We start from the raw sequence: 19,908 nt of genomic DNA, 5'->3' as shown, positions 1-19,908 counted from the left end.
ATTTGCTTGTCATACGTCAATATCCGGCTATCATGCGTATTTTAATCGGAAAATCTTCATCTATAATAAAATTTAATCAAAATTAAATGAACTAAAATTTGGTCATGAAGATATTAAAAGGCAATAATTTGAAATAACTCATAATTATTTATCCAGTAATCTGTTTTTTTTTTTACCCAATGGACTAGTTTGCTCTCAACATTATAATGAAATTATCATCTAACTACAAAAACATATTCCTTCAGAATTGCAATTTGTGAACATCAAATTTTAGGGCTATTAAAGAGTTGTCTAAAATATAATCAAATGGAGTATATAATTAATGAAAGTTAAACTCAGAAACTGTTAAAATAGCAGGATAGCCAGAGAGATAAATTGAGCGAAATAAATGTATTGCAGCTTTAGGAGCTCAATAATTCTGCAAGTTTTCCAAAATAGGTAAAAGAATTTATTTCTGTTCAGGAGTCTTGGTAGATCTTTGCAAATAATGCATCCAAGCATTTATTTTTTTCACTAAAATATAATTTACCATTTTTGTTTAATATTTATTATAATACCTAACTGAGGTGATATTATCTTATTTTAGCATAGTATTAAATATGTTATCAAAATTGTACAATAAACTAACGAAACATTATTGAACAAATAAGGCATCGACGATTAATTATCTTTCACATTTAAAATTACAATTGGTTACTAATAAGATATTACTTTTGAACTTTAATCATATAATGACAATATAAAGATAGCTTTACACACATAATTTATCGATGGAGATATTATAATCTAACCTGAGAAATGATCTCTTTCATCTATTTACAACTTTTTAAACAAATATGATTAGATTCAAATAAATTCTATAAAAATGTGTAAATAGATATAATAATATTTAAATTCTTTAATATTTAATAAGAAACTTTATTTAACTAACAAGACAAAAGTAGAAAATCTATTTAAATTTGAAATGCAAGAGATAACGAATGTAAATCTATTTCTCCAAATCTTATGCAAATTAGTTAACAACATATGCTTTTGGGATTGGGATTCTCTCAAGTTCAAAATAAACTTGAGAGGATCATGTTCACGATCTATACCGTTCATTGTAATATGAACGGTGTAGATCAAAAAGGTACAATTTTAATCAAATTAATCTACACCATTTATTTTACAATGAACGGTGTAAATCGTGAACATGACTCCCTCAAATTTATTTGAACTTGAGAGAATCCCCATCTATGCTTTTGAGAGTCACATTCTCATTAGGATTCTTTGTGATGATGACTATAAGCAATCTTCAAATTTCATCATCACCTTCATGGGCTCATAAATTACTTCAAGCCCAATTCTATGCCATCATCAAATAAAGTAGTAAAGATAAAATATTAAACAGTATAATAATTAAAATAATGAATTTTTTACTGGCTCAAAGCACAATGTGTCAAAACAAAATAGAAGTTGGACAAGAATAGGGTACCAAAAATGGAATCGGATCGAATCGAAAAATTAAACTAAAACTATAGGTTTAATTTAGTTTGATTTAATGAAAATTAATTCTTTAATTTAATCTGGTTTTAAATATTAAAAATAATTGTAAATTTTAATATAAACTTAACTGAAATAAGCAAATCAAATACAGCGTAATCAAACCAGTTGATTCGGTTATTAAAATTAATTCTTTTAAATTTAATTTGGTTTAGGTTTACAAAATCCAAAAAAATTGATTCAATTTTAAAAAATATCTAGACAAAAGTCACAAAACCTAAACAATTGTCTTTTTAGAAAAAGAAGCTGCATTTTTCTATCTACTAAAAAGCCCTAAAAACTTGGTAAACCTACTCAAAAAGTCATCAAACTCCACAATTTTTTTTGTTTTTCCCAAACCCCAAGAACCCAAAAACATAAAATATCAATCAAAATCATTAAAATCACAAAACTCAAATTAAATTCCTCAAATACCCTCCCCATTCCAACAAAATTACACTCCTTGACCTCAAAAGAAACCGAGTGACTAGACTGAGTCTGACCAAACAAAAACAACAGAACACAGTTCACAGACTCAGTAGTAGCTCCATGAAAGTCATTTAACTCAGTCAGTACTTTGTTATAATTATAATTATAATTATTACCACCTCATGCAATTGCACAAACCCCAAGATTCTCAGACCACTTATAGAATTCTTCACTGTACTGTCCTTTTTCCGGAAATTTTTTCATTTCTCCAGGTCCACTTGCATTTCTGTCAGTTTCTTTTGATCATAGTAATAATTATAGAATTGTTTTTAACTCTGTTCTTCATCAACCATCGCTTTAATTCTGCTTTTTAACCATACCCAGAAGTTTTTTTGCAGGTAAACTTGGATTTTACAGTGTTGGTTGTGTAATTTTTATGAAAAAGTTTGTTGTTTTTTATGTAAGAAATGATGTCATTTTATGGTTTTGATTGAATTTGATTGTGTTTTTATGGGTTGATCAGTGTTTTGCTTTTGTTTGTGGGGATATACATGACATGCATTTTTTGCTATTTGCAGTCTGGTGGTTTCTTTTCCTTTTCTGTTTGGTTTTCTTTATTATTTTCTCGAGAAAAAAAAGTTTGGGTGGTTTGATTTGCATGTGAAAAAGTCCAGTGTTTTTGATAGATTCATGATAATGACTCACTGTTATTTTCACTGAGCTCTGCAGATTAGGTGAGTGTCAAATAATTAAAATGATTTCATTGTTGAACTTTAACCAATAATTATGGCCTATGTTTAGCACTAAAAACTCAGTTTCTTTTCTTGTTTCGGATTATGATTTCACATTTAAACCACCTTTTTTGGTAATTAAACTCACCACTTCTTTTTGTTAATCATGGGGCACAAAGTTAATCTGCATTGTTGTGCTTCCCCTCCCGCAAGGGACCTACCCGACTCGAGGGGATTAGTCTCTATGCGGAAAGTTTAAAAGTGCCGTTTCATAGTTGTGAAACCGTCCAGGACACCTCATAGTTAAACTAAAAAAGATGAAGTAGGTAGCTATATTAGCATATACTTTTGGGATTCATCATTCCTGAAAATGAAAAATAAACCTCAGTTTCTACTGTTTTAGTTTCATAAGTATCAAATTCTGTTTTTCTGCAAGTATTTCTGTTTGGAATATCATCATTTAGAAGTGAAAATTTATTTAATTTGGTTGCTGATGCAACTGTCAATGAAACCTATGTTCAATGTTATTGCAGAGATCCTCTTAGTTGATCAATAATGAAGAGAAAGCGCTTAGATGAATCCGACCATCCGTTTGATGCGTATGGTAAGCATTACTTCACTTTTCTTGTTTGTTTGAAATGAAATTTGTTGCTATATTACTCTTTAAATGGTAGAAAATGTCAAGATCTTATGAATATAAGAAATTAAATGATTTAATTTTCGTAGAAATCGGATTAAAGTTATACAGTCAATGAAGTAGCTTCTAATATGGCCATAATGATTTTATATCTTACAGCTTTTGAGGCCTTATGCTGTGGCTCGTGGCAGAATGTGGAGTTTCTAGAGATTAGAGATGGGGGTTTAACTTTTCATTTTGCCGATAGTCGTTATGCGATTGACAGGAAGGATCCTTACTCTGACTTTCGTCTAAGGTCAAGGAAAGCAACAATATCTGATTGCACTTGCTTTTTGAGGCGTGGGATTGATATTTGTGTTCTTTCATCTACCGAGGATGAAGAACATTTGGAAAATTCAGAGGTACGATCATTGTCCTAGGCCTGTTTTACCAATGTTTAACAATGCGGATTATTCGAAAATTTTAACTTAGTTTCCTTATTTATCGAATGAATTAGTCTCTCTGTAATACCTTTTGATCTCAACAACATGCTTTGCTAAAGTTGTTGTAGCTTGATTAGCATATTATGAACTGTGTGTCTATATTGTTACGTAATCAAAAGAGCATAAGCAACTTTGTTGCTCGGAAGTTCTGTCTTTTTGAATTTTGCAAATTGACTTTTATGTGGAAGTTAATTTAATGTTAATTATCAAAATCCTCTTTATTGTATAGGTGTGGACTGATGCTAGAATAAATTCTATTGAAAGGAAGCCTCATGAACCGAATTGTGAATGCAAGATTTTTATTAAACGCCATATTAACCAAGGACCTCTCGGGTCAGAGAGAGTAAAACTTAGCAAAGACATTGAAGAAGTAGGAATAGACCGAATTCGCCTCCTCCAGAGGCTCGATAAACCTCCTTGTGAAGGCGAGTTCTACCGATGGCAGTTCTCTCAAGACTGTTCTAATGTACAAAGAACTAAACTGTTTATCGGGAAGTTCTGCTCTGACATTACGTGGTTACTTGTGGCATCTGTTTTTGCACAATTTGCATTTGATGTGAGATCCGTTCAAAATAAAATCGTATATCAAATTTTGGGTAATGATGAAAATTGCTCGTCGTTAAAATCAAACAATCAGTTGAAGGCCTTAAGTTTCAGAGTAGAGAATGATATTTTAACACCGCTTGTTCTTCATTTTTCTCCTGATGAGGTAAGTAAGCTTGAACCGGTTTCTGACATCCATGGAGAGGATTCAGATGAACTATATAGTGTTACGAACTTGCGGCGATCTAAGCGTCGAAATGTCCAACCAGATCGTTTTCTTGGCTGTGATCTTCCTGCCGATGTGGGATGGGTCCGATGTATGCCATACACGCCAGACAAATGGAAGGAAGAGGAAATGTTCTTACCACTGTCATTACTATTTGGTCAAAATGCAGATTCATCCCCAGAGCAAACAGAGGAAGAAATTGAAGAACCTGACGACATTCCTCTATCCAAATTCAAGAAGAAATCAAGTAAGGTTAATCGGAGGGAACCGAAAAATAAACTTGCTATAGTTCCTGTTCCTGCTGAAAGTGATCCTGAACCTTCAGAAGAACTGAATTCACCAGAAAAGTCTTCCAGAGGCAATTTACGAAAGACCATTGATGATAACTCATTTGATTATTATAGAACAAGAAGTTCCCCAGCAGCACGAAAAATTAGTAGTTATATGTTAGATGGTATGGTTGTTGAAACTACCAAATGGAGGGGAAGACCGCCAAAGACGAAATTTCCAAACTGGAGCTACCGTCGTTCTGCACCTCTAAAGAGGAATGATTTCGGTGAGCCACTGAGATATAGGAAGACAACATTAAGTGCAGGTGCATACAATAAACTCATAAGATCGTACATGAAGAATATTGATTCCACGATCTCATCAAAGGAGGAAACACAAGTCATTGATCAATGGGAGGAATTTAAAGCAAAGAGTCGTTCGAACCAAACAGAGAAAACGGAGCCGTCGCCAACTGAAGATGAGGATGAAGAATCTGAAACTGAAATGTTGTGGAAAGAAATGGAATTATGTTTGGCATCAACTTATCTTCTTGATGAACATGATGAGGTATAATTTGCTAATGTTATATCGAGATCTAATAATGTTTTTATCTCAGATACATTATTCATGTGATTTTTTTTTTATCTCTAATTCAGCTTGGTATGAGGATTCTCAGGTTCGAATTTCGACTGAGAACATGCAAAATTCAGATGAGAATTGCGAGCATGAATTCAAGCTGGATGAAGAAATTGGGATATTATGCCACTTATGCGGCTTTGTGAGCACTGAAGTAAAATTTGTTTCTGCACCATTTGTAAGTCAACCGTTAAAGCATTTTACTGTTTTTAGTACATTTTTCACTTGTTCGCCGCAAAATTTCAATTTCCTTTTAGTGTTCATCCACGGCTAGTGTTCGTGATAACTACTATTCTAATATATAATCTGTTGAAATAACATATTTCTAATAGTTTTCTTTTATTTCACAATAGCTTTCTTTTTTTCATTTTATTAGGCGGAAAATGTAGGCTGGGCTGCGGAAAGGAGGTCATTCACCGAGGAAGATTCAGTTAAGCCAACCCAAGATGATGGCTTAAATATTTTTGACAAGTTTGTGTCTGTCGGTGAAGATGTGTCTTTGCCAGAAGATAATAATACTGCATGGGCTTTAATCCCAGATCTTAGGATGAAGTTACATGTGCACCAGAAAAAAGCTTTCGAGTTCTTGTGGAAAAATGTTGCCGGGTCTATTATTCCTGCAGAAATGGAGAATACATCGAAAAAAATAGGTGGCTGTGTCGTGTCTCATACTCCCGGAGCTGGGAAAACTTTTCTCATTATTGCGTTCCTGACTAGCTACTTGAAGTTGTTTCCGGGAAAACGACCTTTAGTCCTTGCGCCGAAGACAACACTCTATACATGGTACAAGGAGTTTATTAAGTGGAAAATTCCAGTTCCGGTTCATCTAATACACGGCCGCAAATCCTATCATAACTTCAGGGATAAGACGGTGGCATTTCGAGGAGGTCCAAAACCCAGTCAAGATGTTATGCATGTTTTGGACTGCTTGGAGAAAATTCAGAAGTGGCATGCACAACCAAGTGTTCTGGTTATGGGTTATACTTCATTTCTGACATTGATGCGTGAAGATTCAAAGTTTGATCACAGAATATATTTAGCTAAAGTGTTGAGGGAAAGTCCGGGGCTCTTGATATTAGACGAAGGACACAACCCGAGAAGTACGAAATCAAGGTTAAGGAAGGTCTTGATGAAAGTTCAAACTGATCTTAGAATATTACTTTCTGGTACGGTGTTTCAGAATAATTTCTGTGAGTATTTCAACACCCTTTGTCTGGCAAGACCAAAATTTATTAGAGAAGTTCTGAAGGCGTTGGACCCGAAATTTAAGCGAAAAAAGAAAGGGGAGGAGAAGGCTCGTCATTTGCTAGAATCTCGAGCAAGGAAATTTTTCTTAGATAACATAGCAAGAAAAATCGATAATACGGATGATCCTGACGAAAGAATGGAGGGAATAAATATGCTCAGAAAAATCACTAGTGGGTTCATTGATGTGTATGAAGGTGGACCTGCCGATGGTCTTCCGGGTTTACAAATCTACACCATATTGATGAATTCAACAGATATCCAACATGAGATTTTGGTGAAACTTCACAAGATTATGGCTACATATCACGGATACCCGTTAGAACTCGAGCTTTTGATAACACTTGCAGCTATACATCCGTGGCTTATCAAAACTTCCAACTGTGTGAACAAATTCTTTTCTGGTGATGAATTGGATCAAATTGAGAAGCTCAAGTATGATTTCAAGAAAGGGTCGAAAGTGATGTTTGTCTTGAATCTCGTGTACCGTATAGTCAAAAAGGAGAAAGTTCTGATCTTTTGCCACAACATTGCGCCCATTAATACATTTGTTGGCTTATTTGAGAACGTCTTTCGGTGGCAAAAGGGTAGAGAAATTATGGTCCTGACAGGGGATCTAGAGCTGTTTGAACGAGGAAAAATTATTGACAAGTTTGAGGAACCCGGGAGTCCTTCAAGAGTACTTCTTGCATCGATCACAGCTTGCGCTGAAGGGATTAGTTTGACAGCAGCTTCAAGAGTAATCTTGTTGGATTCCGAGTGGAATCCTTCCAAGACGAAACAGGCTATTGCGAGGGCCTTCCGTCCCGGCCAACAAAAAGTGGTCTATGTTTATCAGCTCCTCGCAACCGGTACACTTGAAGAAGACAAGTATAGCAGAACAACATGGAAGGAGTGGGTGTCTAGCATGATATTCAGCGAGGCATTTGTCGAGGATCCTTCTCGTTGGCAAGCCGAAAAAATTGAAGATGATGTGTTAAGAGAAATGGTGGAGGAAGATCGCGTTAAGTCTTTCCATATGATAATGAAGAACGAGAAGGCTTCAACAGGATGATTGAATTCTTCGCTTTTCAATCAAAACATATGTGTAAGGAACCATTCTAGATCTGTTGCAATCTTTGTCTGCCCGTTATTAGCTTAACTACTTTAAAAATCACAAATTTTTGCATCTTTGACAAATTTAATGCTAACTTTTAATTTTTGCAATGCGGGACACCAACTTTAAATTCTTTTGCAATTCGCAACGCCGAGCAATTTTCCGTTAAAAAATTGCTAATATGAACGCCGTAACCGTGTGTATTTCGGTGTCCACATCATCATTTTTTAGCGGAAAAATATTCGGTGTTTCGAATTGCAAAATAATGATAGCTTGTGTTTTAAATTGCCAAGATAAAAGTTTGTGTTAAATTGCGGAAAGAGTTCGTGATTTTTAAAGCAATTAAGCTTTATTAGTATTTGCATTTCTGATCTCTGGTTTTTGTCATGCACCTTTGCAGCTGCTTAGGTTTGCTGGAAACTGGAAGATTTTAATAATTGCAGCAATGTAACTGAATAGCATAATATTATGCTGAGTCGGGCCATAAATTTTTTCGAAGTAAGCTCTCTGTCCAGCTCTTTTTCCCCCTTCAACTCTCTGAAAAATAACTATTAATAACTTAATTGTACTTGAATAAACCATGTTTAATCATTATTTATTAGTTTTTAGTAGCAAAATTTTGTTCATTGTCTTACTCAAGCCTGCCTTTATCATAAAGTTTGTCATTCATTTGGTAAAGTATAGTAGATAAGATCTCATTATTATTGTTGGAAATCTATAACCGTAAAATGTAAATCAAATATCCGTGAAGTAGCTAGGATCTTTCGTGATTATCTTTTAAATTATCGTTTTTTCATCAGTTTTACTATCATATTATCTTTTCTCCTGCCGAAATCTTAGTTCTGTAGCTTTGAGTATACTCTCACATCGCCTTTACTTTAGTCGGATCATTTACTGATCATCGAATTCATTTATTTTCTTGCTTGTTTTAAGACGGCCAAGTGTAATCTTCATTTTTATTATACTTGTTGATTGAATGAAATGCGCGTAAACGGAGAATCAAGCTTCATATCAAATGCAACTGTATAGGAATTATGTTCAGTTTATTCTACCCTGGTTTTATAGGATTTGTATAACAGACACTTCAAGACTTTCAGAATTAAGCATAAACATTTTTGTTCCTATAGCTTCCTTTAGGCCTAATCACTTAAAAATGTTCAATCTTTTTGAATTTTTTCATTAATGGCCCAACCTTTCAAAAACGTCAATTTTGGGCCTAATTTTGATAAGTACATTTTAATTGTAGCAACTACTCAGTTTTTTCAAAAATAGATCAAACCTTTTCGACTTTTTTCATTTATGATGAAACTTTTTCATTTCGTCAATTGTAGACTAATTATAAAATGTTTATCCCGATTTTAAAAAAGGTTAGCTAGGTTTGGTTATAATTGAAAAAAATACAAAAGCTTTTTCTTTTCAATAAATTTGCCTAGTTGGCTGCGACTGAAATAAACTTATCGAACCAAATTTGACATTTTTGTAAGGGGTTGCCATTAACGGAAAAAAATCGGTAAGGTTATTTATTTTTGAATGATTAGGCCCTTCCTTTATAAGTTTGTCGATTATGAAACTTATAATACACGGAATGATTAACATGTTCTTGCTTGCTTTAGAATTTCCTGATAGAAATTTAGGCTTACATACAAAGACGCAAAACAAGCAAGAAGCTAAGTTGCACGGAAACTTTAAGACTTTTAGCTCTCAGAGTCTGGTTCTTGTTTTCGGAAACGCTGCTGAAACTCCCAAACTCTATATTTAGAACCTAATCTTATAAAAAATAGTTTTCCTCCATTTTTTGTTTCGGCGTTTCCCGTTTGAACGTTTTCAAAGATGACATGAAAATAGGAATTGCCTAACAATGTTGTTTACTACCCAAAACTATGTGCTGAGTTTGAAAACAGGAATTGATGTCACAGTCAGCTTATTAAAAGATTAGGGATTTCCAAAGATGACATCAAGTATTAGTTATATATATATTGAGATGCTTTTTAGATAAAGCTAACATTTAATATATAAATATTTGAGGAAAGAATTTAATTTTTGATAAACATGCTACATGAACTACCCCTACCAAGTTGGAAAAAAGCTGAATAAATATTGCAACTTGAAAGCAAAAGTTAGAATGCTTTACATATGTTTATGAATTAGTATGTGCTAGATACATTTCCTTGACTTGGTTTTTGGATCAGAACAATCTTTACTATAAACTAGTCAATTTGGCTACTATATATTAGATAGATAAATTAATATATACACATATCCCGACGTATGTAGCACGGAAACGCTAAAATGAAAATTGGAAAATGGAAAATAGTCAATGGCATTTGGTTTAAGAGAAAATTGTAAATATAGAGTTTCGGAGCTTCTGAAACGCCTGAAGATGAAAATGAAATGACAAAATGTATGACTCGAGAAGTTTTCACTTCGGAAGAGTTTGTGAACTACACTACTACCTTTGTGCATTGGAAGCTTATCTTCTGTATTATTGTCTATCATTTAGCAAGATTCTTGATTCTTTATTGAAGGGCTGGCCGTTCGTACAACCGTATTATAAACATGTCGTCTGCTAATTTAAGTTGAGATATATTTAGCCAACTCGAATCCAACACATTTACTTAATCGTGTCAAAATTTCAAATTCGAACACTATACATTTGTTCAACGTGTTAACAGAACACAAACTGTTCTGTTCGCTAAAAACATGTTATGATTCCGTGTCAAAATTGAGTGGATCTGCTTAATTTCGTGTCATGTCGTGTAAATGGATCGTCTTGGAATTTATCATCCAGCTAACTGTTTGAACTAATTTATTGCATAGTGGTCTTACTCTTTACCTATAGTCTTCTTTGCATTGTTTAGAATTATTTTTCTGGTTATTAAGTTCAATAGGTTTGGTTTTGCTCCTACATACAATGTACGGAATTGGTGGCATTATTAAAACAATCTAAAATATATCAAATGGTGTTATTATATAGAAAATAGTAGTTGAATTTATATTAATGTGTTCTTTCTAAGTTTTCTAGTTCTTTCTTCTGTAGAAAATGCTAATATTTCTGGATTTTTGGCATATAGAGGCCGAGGATCTATATATAAAAGTCTAGTTGCTTTAATGGAAATTGCCTAATGAACAAGTTGAGTTTTTGACTTTAGTGGAAATGTACATATTTGTTAAAAAAATTAAAGATTTAATTGTTTTAAAAATCGCTAAAATGTGTTTTGCAATTCAATACGAATTTTTATTTTTGGCAATTTTCAACACCAGCTTTCAAATTTTGCAAATTAAAAACACCAAGCCATTTTCTATTAAAAGGTCGTAGACGTGGACGTCAACATAGTGTGTATTATAGTGTCCACATCGGTATTTTTTTATGGAAAATTGGTTGGTGGTTCGAATAGCGATAAAGTAATAGTTCGTGCATTAAATTGTCAAAATTGAAATTTTTTGTTAAAATTGCAAAGCACTTCAAATTCCTGATTTTTAAAGCAATAAGGTCAAAAATGATTAATATACAAACGAAATTAAATGACAAATTGTTTCCTTCATTTTATTTTTAGTTTGATTTGGTCTTATTTTGATCTAAAATTACACCAACAAATGCATCTTAATGCTTCTGCTTTTCTATTTTTTAGTTGGATCAACTTTGAACTCTAATGATATGAAGCCTATTATTTCTTCTTCCGTCTTATTTAAGAATTTTCATTTTAGTTTGCTCACAGTTTAGAAAAGTATAAATTTATAAATTTTATTCATACTTTAACATTAGTAATTGTTTTAAATTTTATTTAATAACTAATTTATCTGTGAATTGTTTTTAAACATTAAGATAAGAAAAAGGGTAAAATATAACATTCAAGTTAAAAAATGTACTAAAAATACAAATTGAACTTCTTAAGTGGAATATTATAAAGAAATAATGAGACTTTTAAAACAGGATGAAAAAGTCACAATTTAGTTGAAATCGTTGAATTTGTTTCTTCAATCTTGATTAAGGGGACGAGCCCAAACTTAGGGAATCACCCGAGTAACTAATGAAAAATATAATCAGACTTAGACGCAAATAATATCATAAATTTGTAATTTCATTATGAATGTTTAATTTTTTTTAATGTGAAACACATTTGTTTTGGCATTTTAGACCATTGATAGAAGATTCAATCAATTGGTGTAGATGTGCAACGTCAAAATTTAAAAATAAAAGGTATCCTAAGATGAGTTCAACGTCTGTATTATCATTCATTGATCAGATTTTCAATCAGCATAACATTTTTTACTTACTTCCGATGTATACTTCACACCCTATTAATTGTGATGTATTTCTCGTATACTATTCAAGCCTCACGCGTATCTAATAATTTTGCGCATTTAAATGGAAAATGCTATTTAACCCACCATTTGTACCTCCTTCATTGTCCCTCCTTACGTGGCAGCATTTAATTCGTCTAATTACCCTCCAAAAATGTATATCTCAAAAAACAACTTTTAATGCATCCACTAGTTTGTTGCCACGTCAGGTGGGTTAAAGAAGGTGGGTTAAAAAGGAGGGTTATATAGCACTACTCCATTTAAATATATATATGTGTCTATGTAATAATTGTCCTTTGCTCAATGTGCAATAAATGTCATTTTTTTCTAAGATAGTAGGATAATTGTGATTGGGAGCAATAAAAGCTAACACCAAATTGTAAGAGAGATTGGGAGGTTGAGATCTCAATTTTAAGGTCTAATGAATGTGAAAGATCACTATGCTAATTGCTTTTCCACTTGTAGCAAAAATGTGATCTTTTTTTCTTTTTCTTTTTGTTAATTAATTGGTTGTTATGCTATTTTTTTCATCTTTTTTTCTTTTTTTCATTTTAAAAATATTAAAGTTTTGAAATTCAGAAATATAGAGGAAAAGACAAATGAAAAGCAAAAATAGGGTTTAAAGGGAACAAAATTATGTCAAAAGTTGTAGGAGTAAACTAATAGTTCATATGCCAACTTGAGCAAAGAGATTATTAAAGTTTATAAAAAGAAAAATTCAGAATCCACCAAATTGATGACTGAAATTATTGTAATACCCTTAAAATGGACCCATTTTTTGATATAGGATATATTGATATAATAATCTTAAAATTGCTGAAAATAGTATATATTTTGATTTTTCTTTTGAAATTTTCAATCTATACTGCCTATTAAATCTCGGCATGCTCAACAAATTAATATAGTATAGTACCCTAAATAGTAAGGAATTTTTGTAAGGAATTTTATGGTGATAGAAAAAAAATAGCAAAAAAAATTGAAGGATGAAATTGGCCTTTATTCCAATAGTCCTATTTTCTAGAAAGTTTCATTCAGATATGGGAGTTTTAAATTAAATAGAGACCATTGGATGGTAAATTACCAAAGTAGCTAACAGGGACGGCAATATTACACTTAGCCTTTTCATGTCTATTTTAGCAATCATATGGTAACAATAATAATTTGAGAATAAATGTGTGGATAATCCTAATATTAGTATGCATATTTTTACAATAAAGTCAGATTTTTTTTTTACCAAAGATAGACCTATTTCTACTTGTTAGCGGGGGTTAGCGGGAGTTAATTGTGATTATATACAATTCCTTTTAAATCAGCCCACTGGCTGCTGAGGCCTGGGTCGAACCCAGGACCTCAGAAGGATGTTTTAGGAGTTTTGCCAACCAGGCCAAAGCTCCCAGACTAAGTCAGATTCAGAATATGATTAAAAATTGGAAATGATATTTTTAAAAATGTTGAATTCAGATTGCATGATGTGATCATATTCAATACTGGATTTAGGTGATTCATATCCATTTCAATTAACTTAACTCTTTTAATTATATAAATTTAAATTGACTTAAACTCAACTAAATTAAATTTTTAAAATTTCTCCATAGCAAAATTTGAGTGTAATGTTTACTATTTAAATCCGCATTATATATTAAAATTATGCGGATTCAGATTAATTTTTTTAGTTTATATAAAAAATAAACCGTCTTTGAACATAAATAGTTTGATGGAGTGTTTGTTCTATAGAAAAGTTGTGCCACATCATTTTTACAACAAGTTAATGAACATTTGCGATATAGAATTTTTTATTTTGTTTATTTTGTTTATCATTTGATTTTTCACATGACTAACGTACGTCGCATTATTTGTTTATTGCACGAATAATATTGCGCAATGGTTGTATTGGATAATTTTCCGGTCTGATGTGGTATATACTTACCTTGCGGAGTAAAATGCCAACTCCAATGAAGGTTAGGAATTTTTGTCATGGATGACGACCATCATGATTGTACATATGCATCTATTTGCACCATAATATATGAAAAATTTATTTCAATTTATTTCCTACCAGAAGGCGGAAGCACCCTAGAATTTTCCTTCGAGAAATTGTGTGGAAATTCATAGGCTACTTGTTATTTTTTATTGTCACTCAGTATAATTATAAATTCTATTTTGGTGTGATATATTTAAAAAGATAATGAAAATTAAAATCCAGTCAATCTCATAATTATAGGTAGAAATTCAATGAGATATGATCTACATTGTCATAATATGAAGTCTCAATACCTAATAAATGATCATTGATGTGTATCAAATTCATGCCCTTAAAATTTAATATTTCTTCCATACCGTTTAAAAAGAGGTGTATTTTCATTTTTATACGTTCTATTTTAAAAATTTATTTTACATTTTATGTCTCAATTTATATGGAATTATCATTATTGCCCCTTTGATAATTTCAAATAATCGTTAAATAAAATTTAATTTACAATACATTTAAGTGTGATTCTAATTATTAATGGGATAAATAAGTAACATAAAACATTGTAATATTTTATTAATATTGGAGCAAAATTTATTTGTCTCTTCTTAAAATAGAAAGAGTAAAAATCCTCTTACCAACTTGATTTCCATTAGAGCTACTCCTTGGATTATATGTATCCATTACTGTTTGCGTGGAAAATTTCCAGACGCGAATCTTTAAATTTATAATGGGTTCTGTATGGAAGTATGCTTTAAACCAAAATTTAGTTAGAAAAGTGTGTTGTTTGGTTAAAAACACTTAACCACGTGATCTAATAGTAATAATCTGGGAGTTATGAACTCAGGCGAGATTAATACTGAAAACTACTCCTAAATTAACCAACCGCGGAGGTTGAGGATAGAAAAGCACAGGGCTTTGAAGTTGTATTTGTTTGATTGATTTGAGTTGTAGTTAATACAAACCTAAAGCTAGCTATTTATAGGGGCAAACCTTAAAATAGAAAACTTAGTCTAGTGAGATACAGTCTCTTATTTAGATAATACTAAACTAAATAATTAAGATAATGACTAAAAATAAGATAATGACTAAAAAAAGATAACTATTAAGCTAAGATAGGAACAAAAGGATAGATGATGGCTTTTGGGCTTAAAAAACCTGAATTAGCCCATATGAGCTCTTTTTGGGCCAGTGCAAACAATGTCCCCCACGTCTTTTTAGCTGAATGTCAAGTAAGGTGAGAAGACGTATTTTTATCGCGTGTCTTTGATCTCCGAAGCAACCCTTACTTTTGAACTTTAAATCTCTTTTTAATCGCCATGTCACCATATTAGCTTTTCCATTCCACAAATAATTTACTTGGCCGATTCTCAATGTCACTGAACCACTTTCTTAACCCATTGAATCGGCATACTTGGACTCTTAAAATGCATTGATCGTCACTTGACCGATCAATTTAATTTTTAAAAATAACGTCATTGTTGATCGGCCACCTTCGCTTATTTAAAACGTTTTTAACCGATCACTTAACACAACATCAACCAATTTGTAATATTGTGATCGGCTTACTTTCAATTTTAAACGATCAACCTTTTCTTTTCCTTCGTGGTTGTTTTAAATAGATCGTCCAAAATTTAAAGTGAAACTTTTTATTATAAATCGGCTTAATCTGTTCTTTCATATATTGAATTTTTGACCGAAAATATAGTAAAAAATAAGTTGTACCTTGACTAAAAATTTCATTCCATTTTTCATGAATCATTGACCGCGACACATACCTTGGTAGATTCTTAACAATCAATTCGGCATGACTTATCAAGGCGAATGGTGATCGGCCTTGCCTCTCGGTATTTTCATCATCAGCAATATCGGTTTGTACAAAATCCGATGGGATTTGACCCCTTAAAAGGAATGGAGATCGCCCATGCCCCCCAGTATCGTTGACTTGCCTAGAAATATCATCTTTGATATCATCAAGGTTAATACTAATATTAGGATCATCATTGATGCAAGCTTCTTCGGTCTCAGTATCACTAACGTCAAGATCGGCGTCGATGTCATCATCGGTGTGGATTTCATCAACACTATCAATGTCTTCAGTATAGATTAAAGAAAACTCGGTGATCTTGTAGTCATAGGCTGGCTTTTTGATCTGTTCGCCTCCTAACACCTTAGCAAGATTATTTATAGCCGAATTTAATTTATTAAAATCGGCCATGATCTCCCTTTGGATAGCAGCACGTTCGGCTCTCATATTCTCTATGATCAACGATAGTTGACTCGAATAATAAGACATGATTTGATCAAAACTATGATTGCACCACAGCTTGCAAAGAGTCTGAATTTGACACTTTCCTTCTTAAATGCAGTCCTTGTGTCGACCATAACACGTCCCCAGTGGAGTCGCCAAAAGATGTTTGCGTGGAAAATTTCCAGACGCGAATCTTTGAATTTATAATGGGTTCTGTATGGAAGTATGCTTTAGTCCGAAATTTAGTCAGAAAAGTGTGTTGTTTGGTTAAAGACACTTAACCACGTGATCTAATAGTAATAATCTGGGAGTTATGAACTCAGGCGAGATTAATACTGAAAACTACTCCTAAATTAACCAACCGCGGAGGTTGGGGATAGAAAAGCACAGGCTTTGAAGTTGTATTTGTTTGATTAATTTGAGTTGTAGTTAATACAAACCTAAAGCTAGCTATTTATAGGGGCAAACCCTAAAATAGAAAACCTAATCTAGTGAGATCAATCTCTTATTTAGATAATACTAAACTAAATAATTAAGATAATGACTAAAAATAAGATAATGACTAAAAAAGATAACTATTAAGCTAAGATAGGAACAAAAGGATAGGTGATGGCTTTTGGGTTTAAAGAACCTGAATTAGCCCATATGAGCTCTTTTTGGGCCAGTGCAAACAATTACATACATGCAGTTCAAATATTTTGTATCAAATTCGATCCGAATTTAAATCGGTATTAAGAATCATTTTTTATGTGTGGATATTAATTTTAGTTTTTGGTTAAATAATTTTGAAATTATTGAAAGTAACATAGATTGATATATAACTTTCTAATAAAATTTAAGGATCAATTGCAAATTAAATCACAAACTTTATCCTAATTTTGAAATTGCAACACACGAACTTTGAAATTTAGCAATATCGGTAATTAACTTTCATTTTTTGGCAAATTGACACACCGACCAATCATGAAACGACACCTGGCGGTATATTACAATGTCTATGTCCGTTTTTTTTTTAAATCGGCATATCAATTTGCCAAAAAAAAAAAATTAATTACTAACATTACTAAATTTTAAAGTTCGTGTTATAATTGCAAATTTGGATAAAGTTCATGATTTAATTTGCAATTATATTACAATTTTTTTTTTTGAAAGAGGGGATAGGCCAAGGTCTAAAAAAGCTAAAGCGATCTACACATACGGGGCAAAGAAACACCCGTTATATCATTCAAAATGCAGTCAGCAACTCCCTGAGGCATGGTGTCGTGAATGATCAGTCCCATATCTTGGCGAAAGCCATGATTTGCCATACGATCTGCGGAGCGGTTACCTTCGCGATGGATATGAACAACACTATAACATGCCAAGAAAAAGTTCTAAATATGAGATTGGGGTTTATTAATTTTCAATATCTTTTGATAAATTACTTAAAATTTTAAGATTTAAATAATTTACACACATATTAAAAGAATTAAAAGTGAAGTGTTTTTATTATCAAATCATAGTCATAGCCGGCAACTGTATAGCATGTAGAATGCATTAAAAGTGGTTGGTAAGAAGGACCTATGTGACTATATATGTGACTGTTAATGATTTATAAATTTTCAAGATTAGACGAATGTTAGTAAATTTGGACTAAAAACAAGCAAATATAAAATATTATATGGGTTACACTTACTGCTAAATACTTAAATTATCTAATCGGGTAGCAGTCGAATTTAGTTAAATCTTCTATATGAGTGTCTGAATATTTTTATTTCTTTTAAATTAATAATTCAACTTCTTTAAATTATTTTAGATAAGTGTTTTTAACTCTTGTTTGGATCAGCGGTGTGCTGAAAAGGCAAAAATAAACTTTGTTTTACTTAAATTTCACTGATCACTATCATATTAATAAAACAATAATAATTTTTTTTATAAATGATACATTTTCTTATATGGCATTAGAATTGAATATTATGCTAATAAATTTAGAATTTATTAGTAGCATGGACTGTAGTGATTGAAAATAGATAAGCACACTCATTTGATAAATAATGTACTTTTAAAAAGCTAAAACACTAATTTAAATGAAATAAAAAGTTCAGATACTCAAATAGAATATGTTAAAAAATTAAGATACCAAAAATACAATTAATCATTTACTAAATATAATTATCTTAATTTACAATATTAATGAACCAGATTGTATAAAATTAATAACGCCGAAAAACAAAAACATGATAAAAATTATCAAAATTTAAAAAGAATGAAATTTGTGATGTAATATATTGAATAATTTATATAAATTATTACAAATGCAAAAAATTAAAATTTAATATGTATATATTTTAGCTGCTAACTTTTTTTGTTTATTTTTAAAAAGAAAATCAATTGAAACTCAATTTGTATAATTTGTATAATTTGTTGTCTATAATTTAGGAGTTCGAGAGATGAATATTTTAAGATGCATGATGATGAATATTTTATAAACATCGAATTTTATAAGTATTTGGTTGAATAAAAGTGGGTATTTTGCAACTTCCAAGAGATCTTGATTTCACTATTACACTATTAATTAATTAAAAAGTTGACAAATGTAAATAAACAAACCACTATAAATCAACAACCAGACAATAGTATAATGGGTCAAGTATACGATTTTGGTCTTTATATTAGCCTCAGTTTTTAAATTGGATTTTGAAAAAAAAAATTTGAAAATGGTATCTAAAAGAAAGTTGTTAAAAATGACTAAATAAACTCTCTTTTAACAATAACAAAAAATTAATGTTATTCTTGTTAACGTGGACGACATAGGCATATTAATGAGATTTATTTTAATTTAAATATGAAAGATTTTTTTAAATTTGATAACATGAGTAAAGGCGAATTTATTTTACTAAAGGAGGGTCGATAAATTTTTTTACTAAAAGAGGTTCAATTTTGTTATTTTGAGAACGTTAGATACCACTTCCAAACAAAAAAATCAATAAAATCTAAATTATAAACAAAGTCAAACGTGAAGGTCCAAATTTTATATTTAACCTATAATTATGTTATAAATTTTATAGCAAAAAATTATCTTAGGCACTCTTTGTACAGTGAGATATTGAATGGTAAAAATTTATATAATTTATAAAAATAAGAAAAATTTACCGTTCATAATAGGATAAAAAATTATAAAAAGTCATAAAAAAAATTAAATTTTTTATTCTTAAAAATTCTTCATTTAACTCCCACCTCATAAATTAAAAAAAATTAAAATCAATCTTTTCTAAAAAAATGATAAATTGTCATAATTTTTTTTATTTTAAAAAGATTATTGTAAATTTAAGAACTCTATTACAACCCAAGGTATTATAAATATATGAATTTCATTTTCTATGGATTTAAAAATCTATAAAATTTATAAAATTTTAAGATCTCTAAGTTCAAATAGTATCTTAATTAATTTATGATGGAAATGTTGCATCTGCCAAAAATTACCTTAATTAATTTATTAAGGGAGTAGAGTAGAGTTCTTCTGTCCTGAATTTAGGCTCTATTTTCATATATTTTAATTCAAGTTATACACTTAAGTAATACTTTAATGTC

General features: G+C 31.2%; 1 protein-coding gene across 6 annotated transcripts; it reads left to right on the top strand.

Annotated features, from left to right (window-relative positions):
* Positions 1 to 1,864: 1,864 nt before the first annotated feature.
* Positions 1,865 to 8,522, top strand: LOC126660483 (SNF2 domain-containing protein CLASSY 2-like). Of its 6 annotated transcripts, none has more exons than XM_050354022.2 (7): positions 1,865 to 2,089; positions 3,215 to 3,285; positions 3,478 to 3,719; positions 4,030 to 5,406; positions 5,516 to 5,653; positions 5,852 to 7,807; positions 8,217 to 8,522. In XM_050354022.2, exons 2-6 carry the CDS (start codon positions 3,237 to 3,239, stop codon positions 7,772 to 7,774), a joined length of 3,729 nt encoding a protein of 1,242 aa, XP_050209979.1. In that variant the 5' UTR covers positions 1,865 to 2,089; positions 3,215 to 3,236; the 3' UTR covers positions 7,775 to 7,807; positions 8,217 to 8,522. The 6 variants fall into 6 exon arrangements, with proteins under 6 accessions (XP_050209979.1, XP_050209977.1, XP_050209975.1 ...); XM_050354020.2 differs by having other exon boundaries at positions 1,865 to 2,184; XM_050354018.2 differs by having other exon boundaries at positions 1,865 to 2,222.
* The last annotated feature ends 11,386 nt before the right edge of the window (positions 8,523 to 19,908 follow it).

The sequence above is a fragment of the Mercurialis annua genome, linkage group LG8 (assembly GCF_937616625.2).
Source record: "Mercurialis annua linkage group LG8, ddMerAnnu1.2, whole genome shotgun sequence".
Classification (NCBI taxonomy): Eukaryota; Viridiplantae; Streptophyta; class Magnoliopsida; order Malpighiales; family Euphorbiaceae; genus Mercurialis; species Mercurialis annua.
This window is presented reverse-complemented; position numbering and strand designations above follow the sequence as displayed.

What these genes read in the sequence shown, in the direction of transcription:
- LOC126660483 (XM_050354022.2), top strand. Translation starts at nt 3,237, where the DNA reads ATGAAGAGAAAGCGCTTAGATGAATCCGACCATCCGTTTGATGCGTAT. An exon ending in CCATCCGTTTGATGCGTATG is followed by an intron (nt 3,286 to 3,477) that starts GTAAGCATTACT and finishes TATATCTTACAG; the next exon opens with CTTTTGAGGCCTTATGCTGT. An exon ending in TTCTTGATGAACATGATGAG is followed by an intron (nt 5,407 to 5,515) that starts GTATAATTTGCT and finishes GAGGATTCTCAG; the next exon opens with GTTCGAATTTCGACTGAGAA.